This window comes from Salvia hispanica, chromosome 5 (genome assembly GCF_029641045.1).
Source record: "Salvia hispanica isolate PSC_SH4W2 chromosome 5, Shi_PSC_v1, whole genome shotgun sequence".
Classification (NCBI taxonomy): domain Eukaryota; kingdom Viridiplantae; phylum Streptophyta; class Magnoliopsida; order Lamiales; family Lamiaceae; genus Salvia; species Salvia hispanica.
This window is the reverse complement of record NC_142696.1, coordinates 47372942-47395670: the sequence shown is the minus strand read 5'-3', so window position 1 is coordinate 47395670 and position 22729 is coordinate 47372942. Positions and strand designations below refer to the sequence as shown.

The 22729-nt window shown below is 37.2% G+C and overlaps 5 protein-coding genes across 6 annotated transcripts; 1 reads left to right on the top strand and 4 right to left on the bottom strand.

Moving 5' to 3' along the window:
- Nucleotides 1–793: 793 nt before the first annotated feature.
- On the bottom strand, nt 794–3485 carry LOC148926938 (cytochrome P450 CYP72A219-like). Its single transcript, XM_089057956.1, has 5 exons — nt 3147–3485; nt 2454–2671; nt 1994–2238; nt 1430–1802; nt 794–1366 (listed from the first exon to the last, which is right to left on the bottom strand). The coding sequence occupies exons 1-5, from the start codon at nt 3418–3420 to the stop codon at nt 941–943; spliced, it is 1536 nt and encodes a 511-aa protein (XP_088914082.1). The 5' UTR covers nt 3421–3485; the 3' UTR covers nt 794–940.
- Nucleotides 3486–4258: 773 nt separating this feature from the next.
- LOC125187666 (cytochrome P450 CYP72A219-like) lies at nt 4259–6823 on the bottom strand. Its single transcript, XM_048084292.2, has 5 exons — nt 6550–6823; nt 6091–6305; nt 5655–5899; nt 5038–5422; nt 4259–4820 (listed from the first exon to the last, which is right to left on the bottom strand). Exons 1-5 carry the CDS (start codon nt 6821–6823, stop codon nt 4395–4397), a joined length of 1545 nt encoding a protein of 514 aa, XP_047940249.2. The 3' UTR covers nt 4259–4394.
- Nucleotides 6824–7633: 810 nt separating this feature from the next.
- LOC125187664 (cytochrome P450 CYP72A219-like) lies at nt 7634–10656 on the bottom strand. The gene is made up of 5 exons (XM_048084290.2): nt 10275–10656; nt 9949–10163; nt 9301–9548; nt 8816–9188; nt 7634–8175 (listed from the first exon to the last, which is right to left on the bottom strand). The coding sequence occupies exons 1-5, from the start codon at nt 10549–10551 to the stop codon at nt 7750–7752; spliced, it is 1539 nt and encodes a 512-aa protein (XP_047940247.1). The 5' UTR covers nt 10552–10656; the 3' UTR covers nt 7634–7749.
- A 1904-nt stretch (nt 10657–12560) lies between these two features.
- Nucleotides 12561–15859, top strand: LOC125187040 (DNAJ heat shock N-terminal domain-containing protein). 2 transcript variants are annotated; one of them, XM_048083549.2, is made up of 9 exons: nt 12561–12872; nt 14141–14269; nt 14353–14482; nt 14663–14783; nt 14867–14948; nt 15055–15138; nt 15229–15267; nt 15398–15506; nt 15581–15859. In XM_048083549.2, the coding sequence occupies exons 1-9, from the start codon at nt 12651–12653 to the stop codon at nt 15706–15708; spliced, it is 1044 nt and encodes a 347-aa protein (XP_047939506.1). In that variant the 5' UTR covers nt 12561–12650; the 3' UTR covers nt 15709–15859. The 2 variants fall into 2 exon arrangements, with proteins under 2 accessions (XP_047939506.1, XP_047939507.1); XM_048083550.2 differs by having other exon boundaries at nt 12563–12872; nt 15085–15138.
- Nucleotides 15860–20662: 4803 nt separating this feature from the next.
- On the bottom strand, nt 20663–21653 carry LOC125188230 (uncharacterized). The gene has a single exon (XM_048084992.2). The coding sequence runs from the start codon at nt 21529–21531 to the stop codon at nt 20857–20859; it is 675 nt and encodes a 224-aa protein (XP_047940949.2). The 5' UTR covers nt 21532–21653; the 3' UTR covers nt 20663–20856.
- Nucleotides 21654–22729: the final 1076 nt, after the last annotated feature.

Below are 22729 nucleotides of genomic sequence, written 5' to 3'. Positions count from 1 at the left end.
TGTATTTTATTGAATATGTGATGTGATAACAATTTGTTGTTTTAAATAGAAGATACATTTTCTTCATGGCGATTTTTTTCTCTCACACTTTTATTGCTCTTTATTAACATATGACTTTTACATTTACAATCAATAAATGGCACTTATTGACTTTGTACATTTAATGATACCACCTATTACTATTAAACTAGTCAAGGTCTATAGAGATTTTAGGTGTTTAAATAGTTTAATAATTTCAATAAAAAATATTAGCATTGCAAAATATTGTCGTTACTTAATTCTAGTAAAATACTATACTCCTTTTGTTCGAAAAAGTATTTTTTTAGGTCATTTAGTATATCTATCAAAATTAATCCACTACTATTATGGGATTTTTTTTTTATTTACCAACACCGCTCTGACTACTTTTTACTTTCTCTTTCTCACTTGAACATAATCTTAGGAATGAGTTAAACGTCTTGCATTATGCTTTGGTCGTGCAATGGGTTGTGGTGTGGCATAAAACAACAAAATTCTGTCGCGGGTACCCATGTCTACCCGAATTTGCAACCCTGGTTGGGACAGATACGTTGTTGATGGTAGCATCAGAACCCAAATTTAATGGAGTTTTTCTGACTTTAATGGACAGACGGTGGAATAGGTCGATCCTTAGGTGAAGTGGTTGAGATAATAAAAATTGAGATTCATAGGTTCAAAAGCAAATATTTCTTGATAGCTTCACATGTGAGTTGTCTCATATAAAAAAAATATGAAGAAAAAGGAGATTAAACATAAAGACGTATTGAACCTCTACTTTTATCAAGAATTGATATTAGGATAAAACTTCATTAGTGTTTTGTTGATCGCCACTTAACATATAAAAGTATTAGGTACATTAAGCAACATTATAATGCAAACATATATAATCATCTTTTCAAATTCAACTGCTTATACACTAATTTTAAAGTTTTGTAAGAATCAAGTGTGCCCCATGTTGAGGCTGGAGAGTGATCACTGTACGAGGAGCATGCGTATACGACGGCGACAACTTGAACGAATACCGCTGCAGAATCATAACCATTGCCATCTTAGCTTCCAGCATAGCGAAATTCTGCCCAACACAAATCCTCGGCCCCCACCCGAAAGGAAAATACATAACCCGCCCTTGCGTCGCCTTTGACACGCCTTCGCCAAACCTCTCCGGCTTGAAGATGGCCGCGTCTTCGCCCCATAGTCGAGTATTGTGGTGCATGGCCAGCAACGGAAGCACAAGCTGCACCCCTGCCGGTATACTTATCTTTCCAAATCTAGCTTCCTTATGAGTACACCGTACGAGCATCACCCCCGGTGGGTACAACCTCATAGCCTCGTGCAGGATCATGTTTACCTGCACGTGCAAAAGTTAGTGTGCAAAATCAGAATAGCAGCGACAGATTTGTTTACTACTCACAATTTTGAGGTGGTTTAGTTCTTGATAGTCGGGTTTGCCTTTCCCGAATACTTGCAAAACCTCGTCCCTAGCACGGTCTTGCCAGTCTTCGTGCTTGCTTAAAAGGATCATTGTCCAAACCAGCAAAGACGAAGTGGTCTCTTGACCGGCGAAGTAGAAGAGTTTGCACTCCTCGATCACCTCCTCGATGTTCATTCCGGACTCGCTTCCGTTCTGTTTCATCTCTTTGGAATTGGATTCCAGTAGTAGTCCTAATAAGTCGTCCGTGATGGATTCCGTTGCTTTCATTCTCTTCTTGATGATTCCGAGCACCAACGATTCGATTTCCCTTACTATTTCTTTCATTCTCCTATTGAATCTTGTCGGCACGAACCTACACAAGTATAACAAAACAAACAATCGACTATTTACAACACGACAACCAAAAGTTCAAGTGCAACAGAACAAACAATGTCGAACCAAGATTACTTCTCGTGTTACTTTATAAATTCAATGCACTGTTCTCACATTCTCACGATAAAAAAAGTAAATAGATACACGTTCAAATATACACAATTTAATTACCTCCAGCCAGGGATGTACAAAGTCCGAGTTGCCTCCATGATGAGCTTGGCCTGCTCTCTTTGTAGTTCGAATATCTTTCTCCCCTCCTCGTAGCTACTCCCAAACGCAGTTCTTGAAATCACATCACTCGTCATTGTCTGAAGATAAGGCCACACATCCACTTCACAACTTTCTTCATTTCCCACAATCTCATCCCATTTCCTCAACATATCACCACAACTCAAGTAGAATGATGGAACCATATGCTGTTTGTATCAAAAACGACAAAAACCGTCATATTCTACTGAAACTAGGTACAGTCTGATTCATTGAAGCATACTTGATACGCAAAGGATATGATAGGAGGACAATTCCAATGTAAAATCTCAACAGGCAAAACTAGTTACAGTCTCAATCATTGTACTGTGTTAAGTACTTAAGTTTACGAGGAGTAGATATGATCTCGTTCATTGAAGAGTACCTTTAATTTGTCGACATGAAAGGCGGGATTGATCAGTTTTCTGTGCTTGGACCATTTATCTTCCTCGAATGAAGCTACTCCTTTTGCTAGCATCCTAGCAATTGGATTACCATTAGGCTTGTGGAAAACATAATTCTTCGACAGAATCTCTCGAATCATTTCAGGATCTGTGATGTTTACTGCAGGCTTTGGTCCAAACCAAATAAAGCTATTCTCACCTGTTCATTACAAGTAACAAATAATGAATTTTGGTTAACTTTTTTTAAAAAAGAAATAGAATTAAATTACAAAATTTCGTTTGTTGATTCTCAAAACAATCTTGTTTATAGGACTATTGGTTGTGAACAAATACAGTAACTACTATTAGCATAAATTATCAACAATATCATGAATTTTCAAATTCTATTTCGTCCCATGATAAGTGAGAAAAACATTAAAGCTAGGATTTGCTCGCAACTATCTCAAGATAAAATTCCGATCACCTTGTTGATGTTTTTCAACTATACTTTATGAATAGACAATATCGTTTAACTTGTCACCACATACGCTTATAATGATGATATCAAATAATTTCTCACACGTCACATATCAGATATAATTTCACCAAAAGTATTCAAACAAATCCACACTAATTTTTCCAACTGCAAAGTTGATATCAGAATTTGACCAAAATTCACGATTTCTCAAACTTACCATATTTTTTGCTGGTTTGGTAGTAGATGGGAAGAGCTCTAGGCATAATATCGTTGGAAAAATCCATAGGCTTGGACACGGCTTCTGTCGCGATGCGACGTATCTCTTTGAAATCTCCATAGAAAAGCTTGTAAGAATTTCCCTTGAAGCCCTGCTGCCGGAGGAGTTTTTCGAGTTTTTTGGGAGTAAACCACACCCAATTTAATATTTTCCATACATATATTAGAGCTACAACACAGCAAGAAATTGTCATTATAAAAATAAAAACACCCATTATATTTATTTTTTGCGGTGGAAGAGTGAGAAGAATGAGAAGAGAAGGTGTAGTCTTGTAGATGATGATCTATAGTTAAGAAGATGTATAAGAATTGTGTTTTGATTCTTGATTTTTCCAAATTGTCGTTTTGTTTATTTGGTTGACTTAGATTGAAGCAAGCCGACTCTCACTAAAGATTCGAGACCATCTATTTAACTTACATGTGGATGTATTCTAGAATTATGACACACTCCTATATAAATTATTTTTCCTCTCTCACTTTTATTGCTACTATTTACTTACATATGTTAACAATCAATAAATGACAATTACATTGACTTTGTACATTTAATGATAGTACGTGCCATTTATTATGGAGTATTAAACTAGTCAATAGTCTATAGAGATTTTAATTGTTTAAATAGTTTAATACTCCCTCCGTCCCGCTTTAAGAGTCCCGGTTGAGATAAATTAATAAAAAATACCTACAAAGTATTAAAAGTGTTAAAAGTGGGTCTCAACATCCACTACAACTAATAAAAAAATGTTAAAAGTGGGTCCCAACATCCACTATAAAATTTATTTATTGGATACTCAATTAAAAGTGGGTCCCAACATCCATTACAATATTTATTTATTACACACTCAAACACTTTTTTCTTAAAACATGTGTCCGACTCAACCGGGACTCCTAAAGCTGGACGGAGGGAGTAGTAATTTCAATAAACAATATTAGCATTGCAAAATATTTAAAAAATGTTCCTTCCGTTCGAAACATAAGATAAATCAACTCAGTTTTTGTGACTATAAACTTAGGAGTCCAACCATATTCATAATATAACTTAGACTTTTTTCTTAAGCTTGAGAGATTATAAATGAAACTATCATAATGTAATTTTGAGATATTATTAACTGGACAAATTATTACATAAACCAGACATAGAAAATATAAAACTATATGTTTCAAATCCCACCACACCTATATAGTAGTGTCATAGTTTGGTAAGAATCAAATGTGCGCCATGTTGAGGTTGTAGAGTGAACATCGAATAAGGAGCATGCGTATACGCCGGCGACAGTCGGAACGAATAACGCTGCAGAATCATAACCATCGCCATTTTTGCTTCCAACATCGCGAAGTTCTGCCCTAAACACACCCTCGGCCCCGATCCAAAGGGTAAAAACATAAGCTTCCCTTGCGTCGCTTTGGACACACCTTCGCCAAACCTCTCAGGATTGAACATGGACGCGTCATCACCCCATAGTCGGGTGTCGTGGTGCACAGCTAGCACCTGCAGTGCTAGCTGCACTCCTGCCGGTAGCCTCAGCTTTCCTAAGCTGGCTTCCGTGTGGGTCGACCGCGTAAACGTTACCCCCGATGGATATAGCCTCAGAGCCTCGTGCAGGATCATGCTCATCTACACATGCAAAAATTAGTTGACAGGACTAACTGCTTTCTCTCTCCTACTTTATTCTTTCTTTATTTTCTTCCTAACTTTATTATCTTTTCAATTAACTCGCTAAACATTAATTTCACTTAAAACAAAGGGAATGCATTTTTAATTTCACTTAAAACATATATACCTTTAAAAACATATTTCTATATCATGCCATATTTGTATGTAGACTACTCACAGTTTTGAGGTGGTTCAGATCTTGGTAGCCGGGTTTCCCTCTCCCGAAAACTTGCATGACCTCGTCCCTAGCACGAATTTGCCAGTCCTGGTGCTTGCTCAAAAGGATCATTGTCCAGACCAGCAGGGACGAATTGGTCTCTTGGCCCGCAAAGTAGAAGATTTTGCACTCCTCGATCACTTCCTTGATGCTCATTCCGGACTCATTACCATGCTTTTTCATCTCCTTCGAATTTGATTCCAATAGTAATCCCAGTAAGTCATCCGTACAACTAGCTTCCCCTGTTTCCATCGCTTTTCTCTTTTTATCGATGATTTTAACCATCATTGATTCGATTTCCTTCACAATTTCTTTCATTCTCCGGTTGAATTTCGTTGGCAAAAACCTGTATGCAAAACAGACTAGCCTATCAGGAGAGAAAAGACAGAGAGCGATCATTTGGTTATATTGTCACAAGCACTCAATGAAAGCACCAATTTTTTATTTTTTTCAGTCAAATTGGAAAACTCATTCAAAAAGACTAGTCTGTCTGGAAAAATCATTTGGTCCACAAACTCCACATCTGTTGGACGTCGGATAAGTTTCCTAACACTCAAGTCCGTAACAAATGAACATACCTCCACCCGGGAATAAACAGTGAGCCAGCCGCCTCAACGATGAGAGTCATCTGCTCTCTTTGTAGTTCAAATATCTTCCTTCCTTCTTCATGACTACTCCCAAACGCAGTTCTTGAAATCACATCGCTCGTCAATGTCTGAAGATGAGGCCACACGTCCACTTCACAACTTCCTTCATTTCCCATAATCTCATCCCATTTCCTCAACATATCACCACAGCTCAAGTAGAATGATGGAACCATATGCTGTTTGTTTACATCAAAAGAGAAAAAAAAAAGCTCTTCTTTTTCAAACTCATTTTAGGAAAATAATAGTATAAAATAGTTAAAGCGGAGAAAAATTAAACTAAGATAGAGAATAATGCAGAGAAGAGTGCGCCTCGCTTATCTTGGGACGAAAGGAGTACGAATCTAGATCATATTCTTGTCCGTTTTACCTTCAATTTGTCGACGTGGAAGGCGGGGCTGATCAGTTTCCTGTGCTTGGTCCATTTCTCTGCCTCGAATGATGCTATTCCTTTCGAAAGCAGCTTCAGCGGATCATCAGAAGGCTTCGGAAAAGCATCCATTTTCGACATAATCTCTCGTATCATTTCAGGATCTGTGATGCTTAATGCAGGCTTTGGCCCAAACCAAACAAAGCTATTCTCACCTGACAATTGTAACCATCTAAACAATAGTAGTAATATCATTTTTTTACTTGTAGTTAAGTACTCAATAAAAAATTTTAATTTAAAATTGCATGAGAAGTATGTGCACATTGTTATAAATGACACACACAATAAAAGCAATAAAAGAGGAAAAAACAACACCAAAATTGATGCAATTATAGCCGACGAAACTGAAAAAGTCACAGTTTAAATAGATAACATAATTATACCAAAGTTAACACATACCATAGTTTTGTGTAGCATTGTGATAGATGGGATTAGCTCTAGGTGCAATATCATTGGAAAAACTCATAGGTTTGGACCCAGCTTCCTTTATAATGCTGCCTATCTCTTTGAAATCTCCAAAGAAAAGCTTGTAAGAATTTCCCTTGAAGCCCTGCTGCCGGAGGAGTTTTTCGAGTTTTTTGGGAGTAAACCACACCCAATTTAATAGTTTCCATAGATATATTAGAGCTACAACAGCGCAAGAAATTGATGTTAACAAGATGCAAACATACATACTTTGTTGATTTCAGTTAGTGTTTGCAGTGTGTAAGCATAGAGAATTTATAGATGATGATACATATTTTTAAATAATTTAAGAATTAGTTGGAATGAAGGTTTGGTTTGTTGTGTAATTCGTGTGGATTCTTTAATTTTCAATCTGTCATTTTCAACGGGAGCTGTATGATTAAGTGACTCGAATTCCCAACCTATTAGATGGAAGGAAAACGTCTTACCAATCAAGCTCGTCAAACTGTTTGAATTGGTTGACGCTTCAAGTTTTCTAACAATATATTGACTAATTTCTTTGTCAATGAGATTTAAGATCTTTGGTAGTATATAATATATAATTGTACAAGAAAAAGCTGTTTATGTTTTTTAACTAACTAATCAAAGATACTAATTTATTGCATGAACCATGCCGAATCAGTCAAGATCATAGATTGCAATTGGATATTTTAATTTTTTAATGCATGCTTTAATGTGGAGTGAAAAATAAGGAGTAGTATTCCTAAAGATATTTGCATGAAAAAGATAAGTAAAATAGAAAATAATAAGAGTGAAAAAATAGTAGTGGGAACAGAGAGTAAAATAAAAACAAATAATGTAGATAAAAGTCTTCTTTAAATTATTCTCTCTTACTTTAATCTTTATCCACTTTAACTATTTATTATTGTTTTTCCAAAATGAGTAAAAAAAAAATGAGAGGGAGTATAAGTTTAAATTGTCAGGCTCATGTGTCTTTATAAAAGAAAGAAAGTTATCGCTATTGAGTATTAATTGTGGACGCTTAATAAGATAATTGTTGCATGGTATCGCGGAGGGATGAGTTATTAAAATTTAGGAATAAATAATTTTTATGTTGAATAGTTAAACGAAATCAAAATTATTGGAAACGTATATTGAAAATTATTAGAAACATATATACCTATTTTTGAAATTCTATAGTTTTGTAAGCATCAAGTGCGCTCCATACTGAGGCTGGAGTGTGATGACTGGATGAGGAGCATGCGAATACGACGACGACAGCTGGAACGAATACCGCTGCAGAATCATAGCCATCGCTGTCTTAGTTTCCAACATAGCAAATTTTTGGCCGATGCATATCCTTGGCCCCCATCCGAAGGGGAAGTAGGCTGTCTGCCCCCGCACGGCCTTCTCCACGCCTTCATTGAACCTCTCGGGTTTAACTTCCGTTGCATCATGACCCCATATTTTGGGGTCATGGTGCAATAAAATCGCAGGCAGGATGAGCTGGACTCCTGCCGGGATGCTAACCCTTCCGAACCTACATTCCTCGTGATGAGTTCGAGCAAGAACAGGCACCGGTGGGTATAATCTTAGAGCCTCATGCAAGATCATGCTAACCTAATTGACCATGAAAGAATGAGTCAAGTCAATTAGCAAACCATGCAAATGAAATAATATTAGTTGTAATTGATTTTTTCATTATACAATTCCCTTGTATGTTGTGACTCTATAAAACATTTTAAGTGCATAGCAAATAATTCAATACAAAATCAAGAGAGATTTTCCCAAATATGGCTGGTGTGGATACTTTTAACATGGTATCAGAGCTTACCTCATGCTCGAGCCGAATGTGTCGTAAGAGGTAACAAGGTCATGTTGAGATATTAACAAATACGAATAGTTCACATGTGAGGAGACATTGTTCAGATATTCGCATGTGAATTCTCCCACTTTGAAAATGTGAAATAAAAAGAGATCAACTTAAATACCTAAAGAGTCGCTACTTCTATCAACAATTTGGTTGATCTCTCGACCGTGTATCAAGTATGCTTAAATAAATGACACCGCACTCGACCTCTATAAAATCTAACACAACTTACATGCATTTTATCAGGATGAAACATGATAAACTTAATACTCCACTTACACGTATGCTTCAATGAATGATACCGTACGTGTAACTATCAAGCATGCTTGAATGAATGTTACCTTACTTACTCGGCCCTATAAAGTAAAACACGAGAAACTTAATACTTACAATTTTGAGGTGGTTTAGTTCTTGAAAATTAGGTTTGGCCCTCCCAAACACTTGCAGAACCTCGTCTCTAGCCCGATCCTGCCACTCGCCATGCTTGCTCAACAAGATCATCATCCAGACGAGTAGGGAAGCCGTGGTCTCATGGCCTGCGAAGTAGAATAGTTTGCACTCTTCTATCACTTCCTCAATGCTCATTCCCAACCCATCATTTCCATGTTCTTTGAAGTTGGATTCAAGTAGCAGTCCCAACAAGTCATTGCTGTATGTTTCTTCTTCCATTGCCTTTAATCTTTTCTTGATCATACCAAGCAATATTGATTCTATTTCACTCTTAGTTTCTTTCATCCTCCTGTTAAATCTCGTGGGCAGAAACCTGGCCACGAGATTTAAAGCCATTAAAATAAGCAAATGTTAAAAAGTACTAATTTTTACGTTAACCTAATTATATATATATGGATTGGAGTAAAGACGATGAACATGTGCACCTGTATCCGGGGATGTGAACAGAGCGATGGGCTTCCATAATGTGCTTTGCTTGCTCTCTCTGCAGTTCAGACATCTTCCTCGCTTGCTCGTAGCTACTTCCAAACGCTGTCCTTGAAATCACGTCGCTCGTCATGGTTTGGAGGTAAGGCCAAACATCCACTTCACAACACCCTTCATTTGATCCTACAATCTCATCCCATTTGCTCAACATTTCACCACAGCTCAAGTGAAATGCAGGAACCATATGCTATACTTGCAAAAGTCATCAAAATACAAATAAAGTTGCAATTTAATTTAATTTAATTCTTCTCATCATACATATAATTTAGTTGGGACAGAGAAAATACTATGTTATTTTTATAGGGGCTAAATATAATTTCATTACTAAAACGCGCCTAATACATGAATAAGAGGCCAATCAAACTTTAGTGAGGTTCTATCACACAATCAATTAATAATAAGTTAAATCTCTAACAACTCAACATTTTCGACATAGGACAATGAATAGTACAATTCATTCATTGAAGCGTACTGACCAACAAAATCCGGTGAAGTTCCAAATCAAAACAACTGAATATTTAAGTTAATCAGTTATCACTTCACATTTTTTACGCGAAACAACTCACACGTAAATATCTCAACAGTACCTTGAGTTTCTCCGCATGGAAGGCGGGATTGATGAGTCGTCTATGCTTGGCCCACTCATCCCGCTCGAGTGATAAAAGTCCCCCAGCAAGAAGTGTAGTTAAAGGGCTTCTAGGCTTTTGAAAAACATAATTTTTCGACATAATCTCTCTTATAATCTCCGGAACCATGACCAGTAACGCAGGCTTTGGCCCAAACCAGACAAAGCAATTCTCACCTGCAGTTTAATTAATTTAATTTAATCATTTTCAAGATTCCCAGTTAAGGAATATTGCAAGATGAATTAAGAATTTAAGATCCATATATTTATAAATAAATATATGTATACCATGGTTTGTGATAGCTTTGTGGAAGCTAGGGATGACTCTAGGAACAATATCATGGGAGAAAACCATGGCTTTAGACCTGGCTTCCCTCCTCGTCATGCTCGATTCTCTCAAATCTCCGTAGAAGAATCGGTACGGATTCCCACGGAATCCCTGCTGCCGGAGGCGCTTTTCGATGCTTCTTGGAGTGAACCATAGCCAATTCAAGATTCTCCAGCCATAGAATAAAGTGGCTGTGACAGAGCAAGAAAGTATGAGTGTGCTGATCAAATTATCCATTTTTCTGATGTTGTTTTCTTCATTCAAAGTGAAAAAGAGAGGATGCGTATCAGTATATGTGAAAAAGAGAAGAGGGCAGAGGAGAAGATGAGATCAAGTGATCAACCAACTGTAGATATAGTCAACCAATTATAACTTTTTTCCTTTGTTCTTTTTGGTCTCAAATTCTCAATTGTATTAGGTGTAACAATATTTAAAACTAGTCATATTGAAACTGACTTAAATTTAATTTAAGTTGACGAACAATATTTGATTTTCGTTCCATTTACTCTACTAGGAGTACATAAAAGATAGTAGGCCCAATTTAGTTGGTAGTTTAATAACGAAATGAAATCATTAATATTCCTCTTTAAAAAATTAATAAACTGGTAAAACTGAAATCTAACTTAACAAATTCGTAAAAGTGAAATCTAACAGACTTTATGATACAAATAAAATTGAAAATAAGTGAAAACTTTATGAGAGGGAAAGAGTATTATATTTTTGACATGATTGGTTGGAGGTTTAAAACCAAAAAGTATTGTTTTATTATGTCAACAATTTTTTTTTTATCAAAAGTTGTTTTATTGATTGTAAATACTGGGTTTTTTTTCTAATGTTTATAATATTATAATTCGAAACTAGGACTAAATCTATATTCTTAAAATGAGTAGATGAGATTAAAGCTCATAAATTTCAATAAATAGTAAACAAAATATCAACAAAAAGGAAATATCGTCATTATGTTATCATGTGATAATTTTCGTGGATGTTTTTTTATATCAACATAGTGTATTACAAATATCAACAATATGACATAAGAATATAAACACAAGTACAAGAAAATATCAACAAAGTTTTATTGTTATTTTACCTACACTATATTGAGATTTTGCATACATTATATTGAGATTTTTTTTTGCATCTGTTGATAAAATCTGTTTATCAACATGTACGAAAATTAAAATATAATTTATCAAATTTCATTACACGAACATCGTCGGAACATATGCAATTGAGGTATCGTTGGAATCCTTATAAAATTACCTTTAATTTCATATATTTTTTGCGAAAAAATAATTTAAATCGAGGGAGTTACATAAATTTAAAGTTTTGAGATGATTTTAATGAGAGGGAATTGACATTAATAGTTTATTTAATAATTATTTTAATTTAAAATATAATTCATATAACATTATTTCAATCACTAAATCTTCTAATCTAATAGCTAAGACCTGGTCTCGCTAGTTAGCAATCGATCATCCTGTACCACTAAATCTTCTAATCTAATAGCTAAGACTTGGTCTCGCTAGTTAGCAATCGATCATCCTGTACGTAAAAACTTTTTTAGTTTTATATAAATGATCAATATTTTATTTGCATGAAGCATTGGCAAGTGCATTAACATTAATACAACAACAAGTGGCAATGCAAAACTGTGTAATACTAAAAAATAACCAAATTACAACTCTAATCTTTCTCTCGAATACTCATGTCCAAGCATAATCTTAAACTTTAATCAATCAAAATTCTTTAGACATGAAAAGAAAAGCATACCCTTGATTTAGCCAGTATAAAAGCACCTATTTTGATTTAAGAATTTTCTTTTTCGGACCATTAATCAAGACCAAGCAGGCAATCACAATCTATTTATCTTTTTGGACCATCTTGTTTTCCTTTTTGGCTATTCCTTTAGTTATTATAACTCACGCCACTTTTCCAAATTTTTTAAAATATCCATTTGTAAAAGTTCTAAGCAGTGATCAATTATGCAATAAACCCCACAAAGAAGCTTAATCCAAAATAAGCTGCAGCCTTTGTCAAAAAACGTAGTCTTGAAGAAGAAGAATCGTGCAGCAACAATCCATAAAGCGTGGAGGGCCAAAATTCCCACGTCCTGACACGTGCTTTCTTGTCTGGATTCCCCCTCACTCCAGAATCTATGGCATTCCTTTTGCCATCTCAGCATTTCCTCCCACTCCAAAATACAACTATTTATTTCGTCCATTACAATTCACATACCGCCAAAATATCTCAGATTTTGATCAATTTATTCCAGACCCTCTTTTTCTTGCACCTAGCTGAATCGATTCTAGGATTTTGTGATTCTTTTCTCTGCAATGGCTCAGTTACTGCCGCCAGTTTGCACAGATGCACTCAAATTTCAGAATCCATTGACAAGTTTGTGTCCAAGAAGCAGATGCGCTGCAGCAGGAAAAAATAATGTGGGGTGGAGCAGCTATGGAGGGAAGAGGAAAGGGGTTGGGAGAATCAGGGTTGCATCTCAGGAATCTGCTTCTTCTGAGGATGTTGCAGATGATTATTATGCTGTTTTGGGTCTGGTAATGATAAAAATCTTGTCTTTAAACTTGTCTTGCCTCAAATTCTTTTTTTTTTGTTAGTCTTGATGTATTAGGCTTTCCCAATTGTCGTGTTTTATGTCCTCTATTATGCTGTTTTGGGTCTGGTAATTATAAAGATCTTGTCTTTGAACTTGTCTTGCCTCAAATTCATTTTGTTTGTTAGTCTTGATGTATTAGGCTTTCCCAATTGTTGTGTTTTATGTCCTCTGTTATGCTGTTTTGGGTCTGGTAATTATAAAGATCTTGTCTTTGAACTTGTCTTGCCTCAAATTCATTTTGTTTGTTAGTCTTGATGTATTAGGCTTTCCCAATTGTTGTGTTTTATGTCCTCTGTTATGCTGTTTTGGGTCTGGTAATTATAAAAATCTTGTCTTTTAACTTGTCTTGTCTGATATTCATTTAATTTGTTAATCTTGATGTATTAGGTTTTCCCAATTTCTGTGGTTTATGTCTTCTAGTATGCTGCAGATGATTATTATGCTGTTTAAGGTCTTGTAATGATAAAAATCTTGTCTTTAAACTGTGTCAAATACATTTAGTTTGTTACTCTTGATGTATTAGGCTTTCCCAATTTCTGTGTTTTATGTCTTCTATTATGCTGCAGATGAATACTATTTTGTTTTTGGTAAAATCTTGTCTTTAAACTTGGTTCAATTTCATTTAGGTGGTGTTCGGTTTATTAGGCAAGATAAGAGTGTGATAAAATATGGGATAAGTCACAATAAGATTTGTCTATGACTAAATTAGTCACAGGGGTGAAGGTTAGATGGTTTATCATGAGATATAATCTAATCTTGGCATTATGGAGGCGGCCCAGATACATTGTCAGGGGCCAAGCTTTTGAGAGAAATGCAACCAAACAAAAGATAAGATTAGTCATGGCCTTTAATCATGAGTAATCATGGCAACCGCACCGCCCTTAGTGTGTTAATCTTGATGTATTGGGCCTTCCCAGTTTCCGTGTTTTATGTTTTCTATTATACCATAAGAACGAAAAAAAGGAAATTCAGAAGTATAAAGCTTTCTAGGTGTTGATTAAAGGATTAGTGGTTGCGATTTGGCTTTTTTGGTAATGATGGTAAGGATTGATATGTTTAGTCTATTTTCAAGAAATTGTGAAGCAATTTGATTGGTATTTCAATGGTGAATGATAAGGGTGAAGTGTTTGTTACACACTCATACTGACATTGTGATTAAGATGATGATTGATTTTTCATTTCTCTTTTTGATTCTTGAATGTACCATAGCTTCCAGATGCGACCCCGGAGCAAATAAAGAAAGCCTATTATAATTGCATGAAATCTTGCCATCCAGATTTGAGTGGTGATGACCCGGAGACAACGAATTTCTGCATGTTCATAAACGAGGTGTACGAGGTAAGTTCCATTTTATGGATTTCTTGGGTGAGTTTGTAACTTCTGTTGGAAACTGATCTTCTATTCTTTCTCCTCTGTTTTAGATTCTGAGTGATCCTGTCCAGAGAATGGTGTATGATGAAATCCATGGATACGCTCTCACTGCAATCAATCCGTTTTTCGATGATTCCAGCACGAAGGACCATGTCTTTGTGGACGAGTTTAGTTGCATAGGTAAGCTTGCCATCACTTCTGTTCTACTTTGACATTTCATTTTAGAAATGTCTTTCGAGTTCAAATTGTGGATAGTTCTCTACGACAAGTATGTCGTTTAAATGCAAAATGGAACGAGCAAAATCTGCATTGTATACCTTTAAGTTGGCAGTGTCTGATTTCTTCCGTTTCTTCGCATAGGCTGCAAGAACTGTGCCAACGTTTGCTCGGAAGTTTTTGCCATTGAGGAAGACTTTGGAAGAGCCAGAGCTTATAACCAAGCCGGGATGCTTGACAAAGTTCAGCAAGCAGTTGAGAGCTGGTAAGTTTCTTTGTATTTCTCTTTTTCGGATACCAATTACTGGAATTTGTTATGACCTGTAGTCCTGTACGTATTCATTTCAGCCCCGTTGATTGTATTCATTGGACTTCTGCTGCTCAGTTATCGCTGCTGGAAGATGAAATGCGCAGAGTAGAAAGAGTGAATGTAAGAACGCATCGTGGTATTTATGTTCCGTTTTATGCAGAATCTTTTCTAATTTCATCATCTTGATATTCTGTCGTGATAAAGCATATACAGTTTTTTGCTGTAGCTTATTTACAAGCGTAATAATGCTTATCAGGTCGCTCTGATGCTCTCGGGCATGGGCTCAGGATCTTCAGATGTCTTTCGGATGGTAAGATTGCCAAACTATTAACATAGTATATTGTATCATCCGATGACACGCTTTGAGGCTATGCGCGTGTTAATACTCTTGCTTGTGCAGGCGAGCGGTAGATGGGAAAAGAGACAAGCTAAAGTATTGGTAAGGACCCTTATTCAATATGGTCTGATTTTCTCGGACAAATTGGACATCGAGTGAATGAGTTCAATAGAGAGATTTGGTTTTCGACTTGTTATGGTTACAGTGCTTGAAAACGCCTCGTTTCTTACAGGCACAGGCTAAAGTGAGGATGATGAAGCAGAAAGATTCTGGCCAAACTCCGACTTATTGGGACAACCTTTGGGGCAACACGAAAGACTACGAAAGTAAAGCTAATAAAGGTATAAAGTTCATTTTCCCTTGAGTAAGATCTCAATGGAACTATGCTGAAAATCTTCTTTATTTTGTGTTGCAGAGGAAGAAGTGAAAGAGAGGGCAGCACGAGCTGCTGCAGCTGCCCGTAGATGGAGAGAGTATTCCAGGAGAGGCGCGGACAAACGTCCTACATACAAACTTCCAGAAGCCGTCTCTAACAAGGAGTAGTGGTAAGCGTTGTTAGTTCTAGCTCGACCACCCTCGTATATACGTACATATGCATATATGTAAATGCGATTGATCATTCATTCGCTGCATCGTATGCAGAACTGTATATATAACCTTGTTATACATAATTGAGACTTTTAGCATTACAACATATTGTTAGTATATTTCCAGACAATCGTACCATATCTTAACTATTCACGTGTCACGTCGGTTTTTCATACCATATCGAGCCACCGTGGCCTGTTTAGGGATTATTCTTGGTGGTGGGAATAAATAATAACAGACATATCTAGTTAATATTTCTAATAAGAGATTCTTAGATATTTAGATATGTAACTATTGATTTAATATAATTCTTAAATGATGAATTGACTAACAAAACTATGGAAATTTTATTAGGGTTAATATCACTTTTCAATTTTAATCTGACTCTTTTTTATTTTTTCCCAAACATTAAAATTTTAGTATCAATTTTAATTATGTATCAATGTTGTATTAGGAATTACACATACTTATAAAATCAATTAATTTTAAATAAGCTTTTGTGTCATGTAAACTTGCAACTCAACTACCATGCGAACAGACATTCGATGACAAAATTCAAGACGCGATTACTTTAGAAGCGAAACTACCATATGAACAGATATTCGATGACAAAATTTAAGACGCGATTACTTAGAAGCGAAACTACTATATGAACAGAACATATATTCGATGACAAAATTCAAGACGCGGTTACTTTAGAAGCGAACGTCTGACAACAAAATTGAAGATATGGTAAGACAATTCAAATCATAGAGCCATCAATCAATTTTGACATCCTAAGAGCATTCCCAATGGAGGTGGCGAATTCTCGGCGATAAATCGCCGGTTATCGCCGAATTATCGCCGGCCATTGTGGCGAAGTCGGCGATAATTCGGCGATAATGTTGCCGTTGCTTCGCCGAGTGGCGTTCTAACGCCGGATTATCGCCGAGCGATCGCCGGCCACTGTGGCGACGCTCGGCGATAATCGGCGATAATTAAAATTTTTTTTTTTTTTTTTTGAACCCAACGGCTATTTTACATTCCACCCCTATAAATATTTCCTCCACTTCCTCCATTCATCACCCACAATCTTCATTCTCTCCATTTTCAATCTCTTCTCCCAATCTTCAATTTTCATCAAAATTATGAGCTTTTGGAAGAAAAGTTCCCGATCGGGTAAGGATAAGGGTAAGGGGAAAGAGTCGAGTTCACAAATTCCCAACACGGATGAAGCAAACGAGCAGTGGATGCAGTCGTTGTTGGCGATGGGTTCTCCTCCCGGCCAACTTCCATACGGGGGTCCGTCTCCTTTGCAGACTCCTCCGGCGCGGAGACTTTCTCCGTACTTCAACTCTGCCGGCAGAATGCCCTTTCCAGCCGACGATGTGTATCGGCCCCAGTTCGACACCCCCGGATCAACCCCAGGCGACCAAGAATCTCAGGCCGCGACACTGAGCGCGGAGGACTTCGAGGTGGAAGAAACGCCCACCGAGCCGCCTTCTAGGAGCGGGAGGGGGAAGGCGCCGGCGTCGTCGGCTGCGACTGATACGGGTTCCGATGAGAGGCCGAAGCGGGTAAGGACTACTTACACTCTGCAAGAGTCCGAGCTGATAGCCGACTGCTGGGCGGACACGTCACAGGACGCGGAGCGCAGCAACTACCAGACTGAGATCATATTCTGGGAGCGGATTGCCGCGAAGTACAGGAGCCACAAGACTGCCTCAATGAAGGACCATGGCAGCGAGGCGATCCGTCGGCATTGGGAGCGCCTCATGAGGGACTGCGGGCACTTCAACGGTATTTATTCTAACTTGATGACTCACATGACGAGTGGCCAGAACGAGCACATGGTCCGAGATGAGGCCATCCGGATGTATAGTAGCCAGTACTTGTCGACGAAGGGCTTCAAGTATTGGAACATCTACGATAAGCTGAAGGATCTCCCCAAATTCCGGACGGGAATGCACGACGCGCTGCACGGGAAATCGGTGCGCTCGCGACTTAGCGTTTCGGAGAGCGAGGGGAGCGCGGCCCACATCGACTTGAGTGGGGATGGTCCGCACGAGCGCCCGGAGGGAGTGAAGAAGGCGAAGGGGAGGCGGAAGGGGAAGGGCGCAACGTCGGAAGTCGCGTCGGAATCCGTCATCGACTTAGAAAAAGCCACTTATTCGAGCAATGTCGCCAATCTGACCCAGATGTACACGCTGTACTTCACCGGCGGCGGGACCCCTGAAGAAAAGGCGGCCCTCTGGAAATGCATCCAACACCTGCAGAGTACGCTGGGGCTCGATCCCGACGCCCCTCCGGCCCCTCCGTCTTAGATTTTTTTTTTTTAAATCTTTGTTTATTTGCGTTTTTTATTTGTAGTTTTTTTTTTCTCGTTGTATTATATTTTCCAATGATTAATACAACGATGAATTGTTCATTATTAGTCTATTTATTAAATACATTTGTAGGGAAAATTAAATAATATAAAAAATAATGATGTAAAAATGAAATGTTGAGTTAGGGAGAAATAAGGGAGAAATAAGGGAGAAACCAATGTAGCACTTGGCTAAAAACTGGGGATAAATTTTGGTGCTGATGTGGCGCTGATGTGGCAGGAGTTAGGGAGAAATAAGGGAGTTTTTAGGGAACTCCATTGGGAGTGCTCTAAAGTCTATATATTAATTCGATCCGGTGTTGAAATTATGTATTAATAAGAATTACTACGAGATAATTGATCATTTTTGAAAGATTTCTATTGGATAAAAATGGGTATTCTTTGCCCATTATCGGACAATCACTTTATATACAAACTTTGTGTACAAATATCCAATCAAATTGACCAGAACCAGATAATGATTTTGGCACTCTCGAGTCTCCACCACAAAAATTCGAAAATGAACTTATATTGATGAATTTTATAAGTAAAGCTAAATCTGATACAAAATTGAAAGGTGTAGATTTAAGAGTTGGAGAAAATTACACATCACTGGTTTGTCCAATTAAGGAATTAAAAACATTAATTATCCAGAAGAATCTTAATGCAGCCCTCGTGGCCACAATAAATGACCTAAAATGAGTTCAATAATGACGAATATTTATTCAAGCATCTTTTAACAAGTGGATGTTAATTACTAGCATTAACAAGTGGATAGTAATTAAGAAAATAATTAGCACGGCATAACTAAAGTTGTCCTGAGCCAATTTGCTCTAAAATATATCAATAATTTACATTATGTCAACTACTTGCGAAAGTTGGGGCATTATTCAAGTTTCTGCCCAACACATCCACAAATGGCATTATTATGACTATTTGTCACAATTTATTATGTTTACTGACGATGACATCAGTTTTAACACAAAGAACAAGTTGAAAAAAAAAATAGTAGGTCAAATACGCTGAAAAAGTTGCCGCCAAAAGGTAGAGGCAGTGCAGCGGTCATCGTGGTAAGGGATGGTTGAACAATCAAGGGCTATTTCATGCAAAATCTCGAAATTTGGTTAAAATCTGTTATAGAGTTGGCGTATATGTGTCCAATTATGTAACGTGAATGAATAGCGGCACATATATGTATTCATGTGACGACGTGGACGACTAAATGACTTCGTTATTTTAGTTTGGGAAGCTAATAAAATACTACGTATAAAATATAATCTCTTCTTCCCATCTCTGCACATCATCACATCCATGTTGTTGGCTTACCACTGTTTTTATATAGATTTTTCATATCTCAAAGTCAAATTTTCAATTGTGTTTGAATGGTCGAATCTATCCAAGTACTTATAAAATTACTCCCATAATTTTATAATTTCTAATTGTGAATTACACAATATAATTAATGGTTTGGTGCTAGTGCTTACAATTTTGGGATAATAATCTATAAATACAAACAACAAGATATTCATTTACTTGTGAACCAACTCATATAGTTTCTCTCTCCCCATGGTAGGTGGGTGAGTTGTATTGGAATATCAACCAATTTGAAATCTCACTTACCACTTTATGTATCTATCCATCACATTAAAAAGGTGGTCTCTTTTTTTTTCTCTAGCAACCAGATGCCATGTGAATTGGCATACTTATATTCTATTCATTCATTTGAATTTCGAACGTTAGTAAAGTGAATCATTTTTCCACATATTTCCCCTTTGTTTCAATTAAATATTCCTAAAGCACTGACACAAATAAAATTCATTTTTGCCGCCGCTTTCTTTTTTCACATTTATTCATTCCCCTCGATTTCTATTACTCCATATTGTTTGTTTCATGCCTTGGATTCCATGTCACTTCCACTCATTAAATAACAGTACATTTCCACTTAATTAAGACACTCCATTTTCACAATTTCATTATTTCATTTTCCTATTATTAATTACACATGTGGTACCGAGTCTACCGACGATATTGGATTCATGAAACATCACTCATACGAAAACGAAAAATGTGAACAGAAGAACATAAGTGAACTACTCCCTTTTTCCTCCAAATATTGTTCCACTTTGATCGGCATGGATTTTAAGAAATGTAATGAAAAGTGAGTTGAAAATGTTAGTGGAATGTAGGTCCTATTTTTATAGTATATTAGTTTTATAATAAAATGTGAGTAGGAATGAGTTGGCGGAATATGCAGTTCACTATAAAAAATGGTAAAAAGTGAAATGAGACAAATTTTATGGGACGAACGAAAATAGAAAAAATGGGACAAACTTGGACGGAGGGAGTATAACCCTTCCAAATCCCAAAAATTGCTACTCCCAGCTGACGCACAGTGGAATCAACAACAGCTCAAAAGACTAGAACGGAATCAATCGAGTTTTCTAATTTTCAAATACTAACATACAATGTGCATATTTTGGAGCTTCAAAATTGTAGAACTTGATAATCAATCTACCAATGTTGTGTAGTGAAAAACAATGAAAAAGTGGGAAAAACACAATTCAATTGGAAGGAAATAAACGATCAAATATTTTCTATGACCACTCTTATTCCAATAATCCAATCTACATACACAAACTTTGTATCAATCCCCACCAAGCATTTATCTCATCACACTATCTTCTCAACAAAAATCACTATTGTAAAAATTCTCAAGAAATCCAAAGTGATCAATCAAAAACACACACAATGACAAACCGTCATCTAACCGCAGAAGCAACAGAATGAGCCCAAAACCTAAGATGATCCTTGAGCTCCATCTCATTCCCGAAAGCCGGAATCCTCCACTCCATCATCGAATTCTTCCTCCTCCTCTCCTCCTCCTCCATCCTCTCCCACGCCTCCGACAGATACGGCCGCGACGCCTCACTCTTCCCCTTCCCCTCCCGCATCACCAGCCCCGGAATGATCGACGCCAATCTCGAATTGGAAACCCGATCCTCCTCCGAAAACACAAACCCTAGATCCATAAACCCTTTCACCTCCTCCACCTCCAGCTCCGTCAAGCTCCTGCTCGCGCCGCCTCTCTTCCTCCTCCTCCGATGAATAGCCTTATCCGCATTCGCCTTGTTGATCTTCTTCAATGCTTCTTCCTCGTCGAAGCTCCCGGCTTCTTTGCCGGAGAGGATCGTCTGGAGGTGGGGCCCGAGGACGGATTTCGGAGACGGGGAGCTCGGCTCCGATGATGATGAGGAGGAGAGGTTTTGGTCGCTGTGGGATTTTCTCATCAGCGTTGTGATCTTGCTCAGCTTCTTCGGAGCGCCGTCTTTTTCGTCTTGCGATAACGGCGCCGCCGCCTTTTTTGTGGGAGCGAAGGGTTTCTGTCCGAACCAGTACGTGTCGAAGAGGTTTAAGAATGTTTCTTCGGCTGACATGTTCTGTCGGAAAGTGATGAGCTTTTTTTTCAGACCAGAGCACACAGTGGGTTTTGATTTTTTTTTTTTTTTTTTTGAGGGAAGAGAGTGAATTATTGAGATTAGTTGTGTGTGGAGTTTGATTGGGGGGAAATGAGTTATATATATGGGTGGGGTTGGGGTAGGGGTCGTTACATTATTGACCCTTGTTGGAGTAGTAAATTGGGGTGATTGCGTGGAGGATTATGTAAAGTAATGAGCACGATTATCGTCTTGTTCAATTTATTAAGTGTTAGTACGTGTTTTGGGGTTATGGTGATAATATAATACTCCTATTTAATGTTGAAATTTGAATATGTGAATGGCTTTTTAGCTTGTATGTGTGTGAACTTAGGCCACAAAACGTGGGGAGTGAGTCAACTGACGGAAGGTTAGAGTATTATTAGTTTGAATGTTAAAATTGCTGATATAATTAGTGGAAGGGCTGCAAATAGTAGAAAATTAAGAGCATAATAACAACTGCTCTCGACCTCGTCCGTCTACATACGCAGTGACGTACGCAGAAATAAATATGAGCAAGGGCTAAACTTTTAAATTTTATTTAAAAATAAATTTTCTAAGTAATTTAGAATTTTTTAAAGCCCCTCCCCATTAACATGTAGTTCCGCCATTGCATATACGTGCATTGGTAATGAGAAGTTTATTCGAACACTTCGTGAAGGACTATTGTTCTGGCCAAATGTGACGGGGGCATGTGTTTCATCGTTGATTCCATATGCACGGAGATTTATTCTTGCGCATAACGATACTTTTGTTCATGTAAAGTTGACTCCAACATGATTAAGTAGAAGTTTCAATGTGCTTGGGCCTAAATTTTAAAATTTCACATGTGTAATCGGCTTTTGAGAGAGACAAAAGAGAGAAAATGGTTGAAGTGTTAGTGAAAAATAGGATCCACGTCGTTATAAAAAACTTATTAGACTAATTTTGGTAGAAGATTTAAAATGTAAAAATAAGACCATTTTTGTTGACAGATAGAGGAGTATATGCTTTTTTATTAGGAATATTAGCGTCTAATATTACGAAACTTTCTAAAAATTCCCACAAACTTTAAACTTAGCAATTGTTACTAAATTATTCTTGCAACGAATAATAGTTTTAGAAATATAGTGAATTTTTTTTAATTACAATCCACATTAACATATTCAGTTCGATGTAT

Coding starts and splice junctions, on each gene's coding strand:
- LOC148926938 (XM_089057956.1), bottom strand. CDS start 3,420: ATGGGTGTTTTTATTTTTATAATGACAATTTCTTGCTGTGTTGTAGCT. Junction 1,803..1,993: donor TTGTACATCCCTGGCTGGAG/GTAATTAAATTG, acceptor ATACTTGTGTAG/GTTCGTGCCGACAAGATTCA. Junction 1,367..1,429: donor AACTAAACCACCTCAAAATT/GTGAGTAGTAAA, acceptor TTGCACGTGCAG/GTAAACATGATCCTGCACGA.
- LOC125187666 (XM_048084292.2), bottom strand. CDS start 6,823: ATGTATGTTTGCATCTTGTTAACATCAATTTCTTGCGCTGTTGTAGCT. Junction 6,306..6,549: donor CAATGCTACACAAAACTATG/GTATGTGTTAAC, acceptor TACAATTGTCAG/GTGAGAATAGCTTTGTTTGG. Junction 5,900..6,090: donor TCCACGTCGACAAATTGAAG/GTAAAACGGACA, acceptor GTAAACAAACAG/CATATGGTTCCATCATTCTA.
- LOC125187040 (XM_048083549.2), top strand. CDS start 12,651: ATGGCTCAGTTACTGCCGCCAGTTTGCACAGATGCACTCAAATTTCAG. Junction 14,483..14,662: donor GGACGAGTTTAGTTGCATAG/GTAAGCTTGCCA, acceptor TTCTTCGCATAG/GCTGCAAGAACTGTGCCAAC. Junction 15,507..15,580: donor CGAAAGTAAAGCTAATAAAG/GTATAAAGTTCA, acceptor TTTGTGTTGCAG/AGGAAGAAGTGAAAGAGAGG.
- LOC125188230 (XM_048084992.2), bottom strand. CDS start 21,531: ATGTCAGCCGAAGAAACATTCTTAAACCTCTTCGACACGTACTGGTTC.
- LOC125187664 (XM_048084290.2), bottom strand. CDS start 10,551: ATGGATAATTTGATCAGCACACTCATACTTTCTTGCTCTGTCACAGCC. Junction 10,164..10,274: donor CAAAGCTATCACAAACCATG/GTATACATATAT, acceptor ATTAAACTGCAG/GTGAGAATTGCTTTGTCTGG. Junction 9,189..9,300: donor GTTCACATCCCCGGATACAG/GTGCACATGTTC, acceptor TCTCGTGGCCAG/GTTTCTGCCCACGAGATTTA.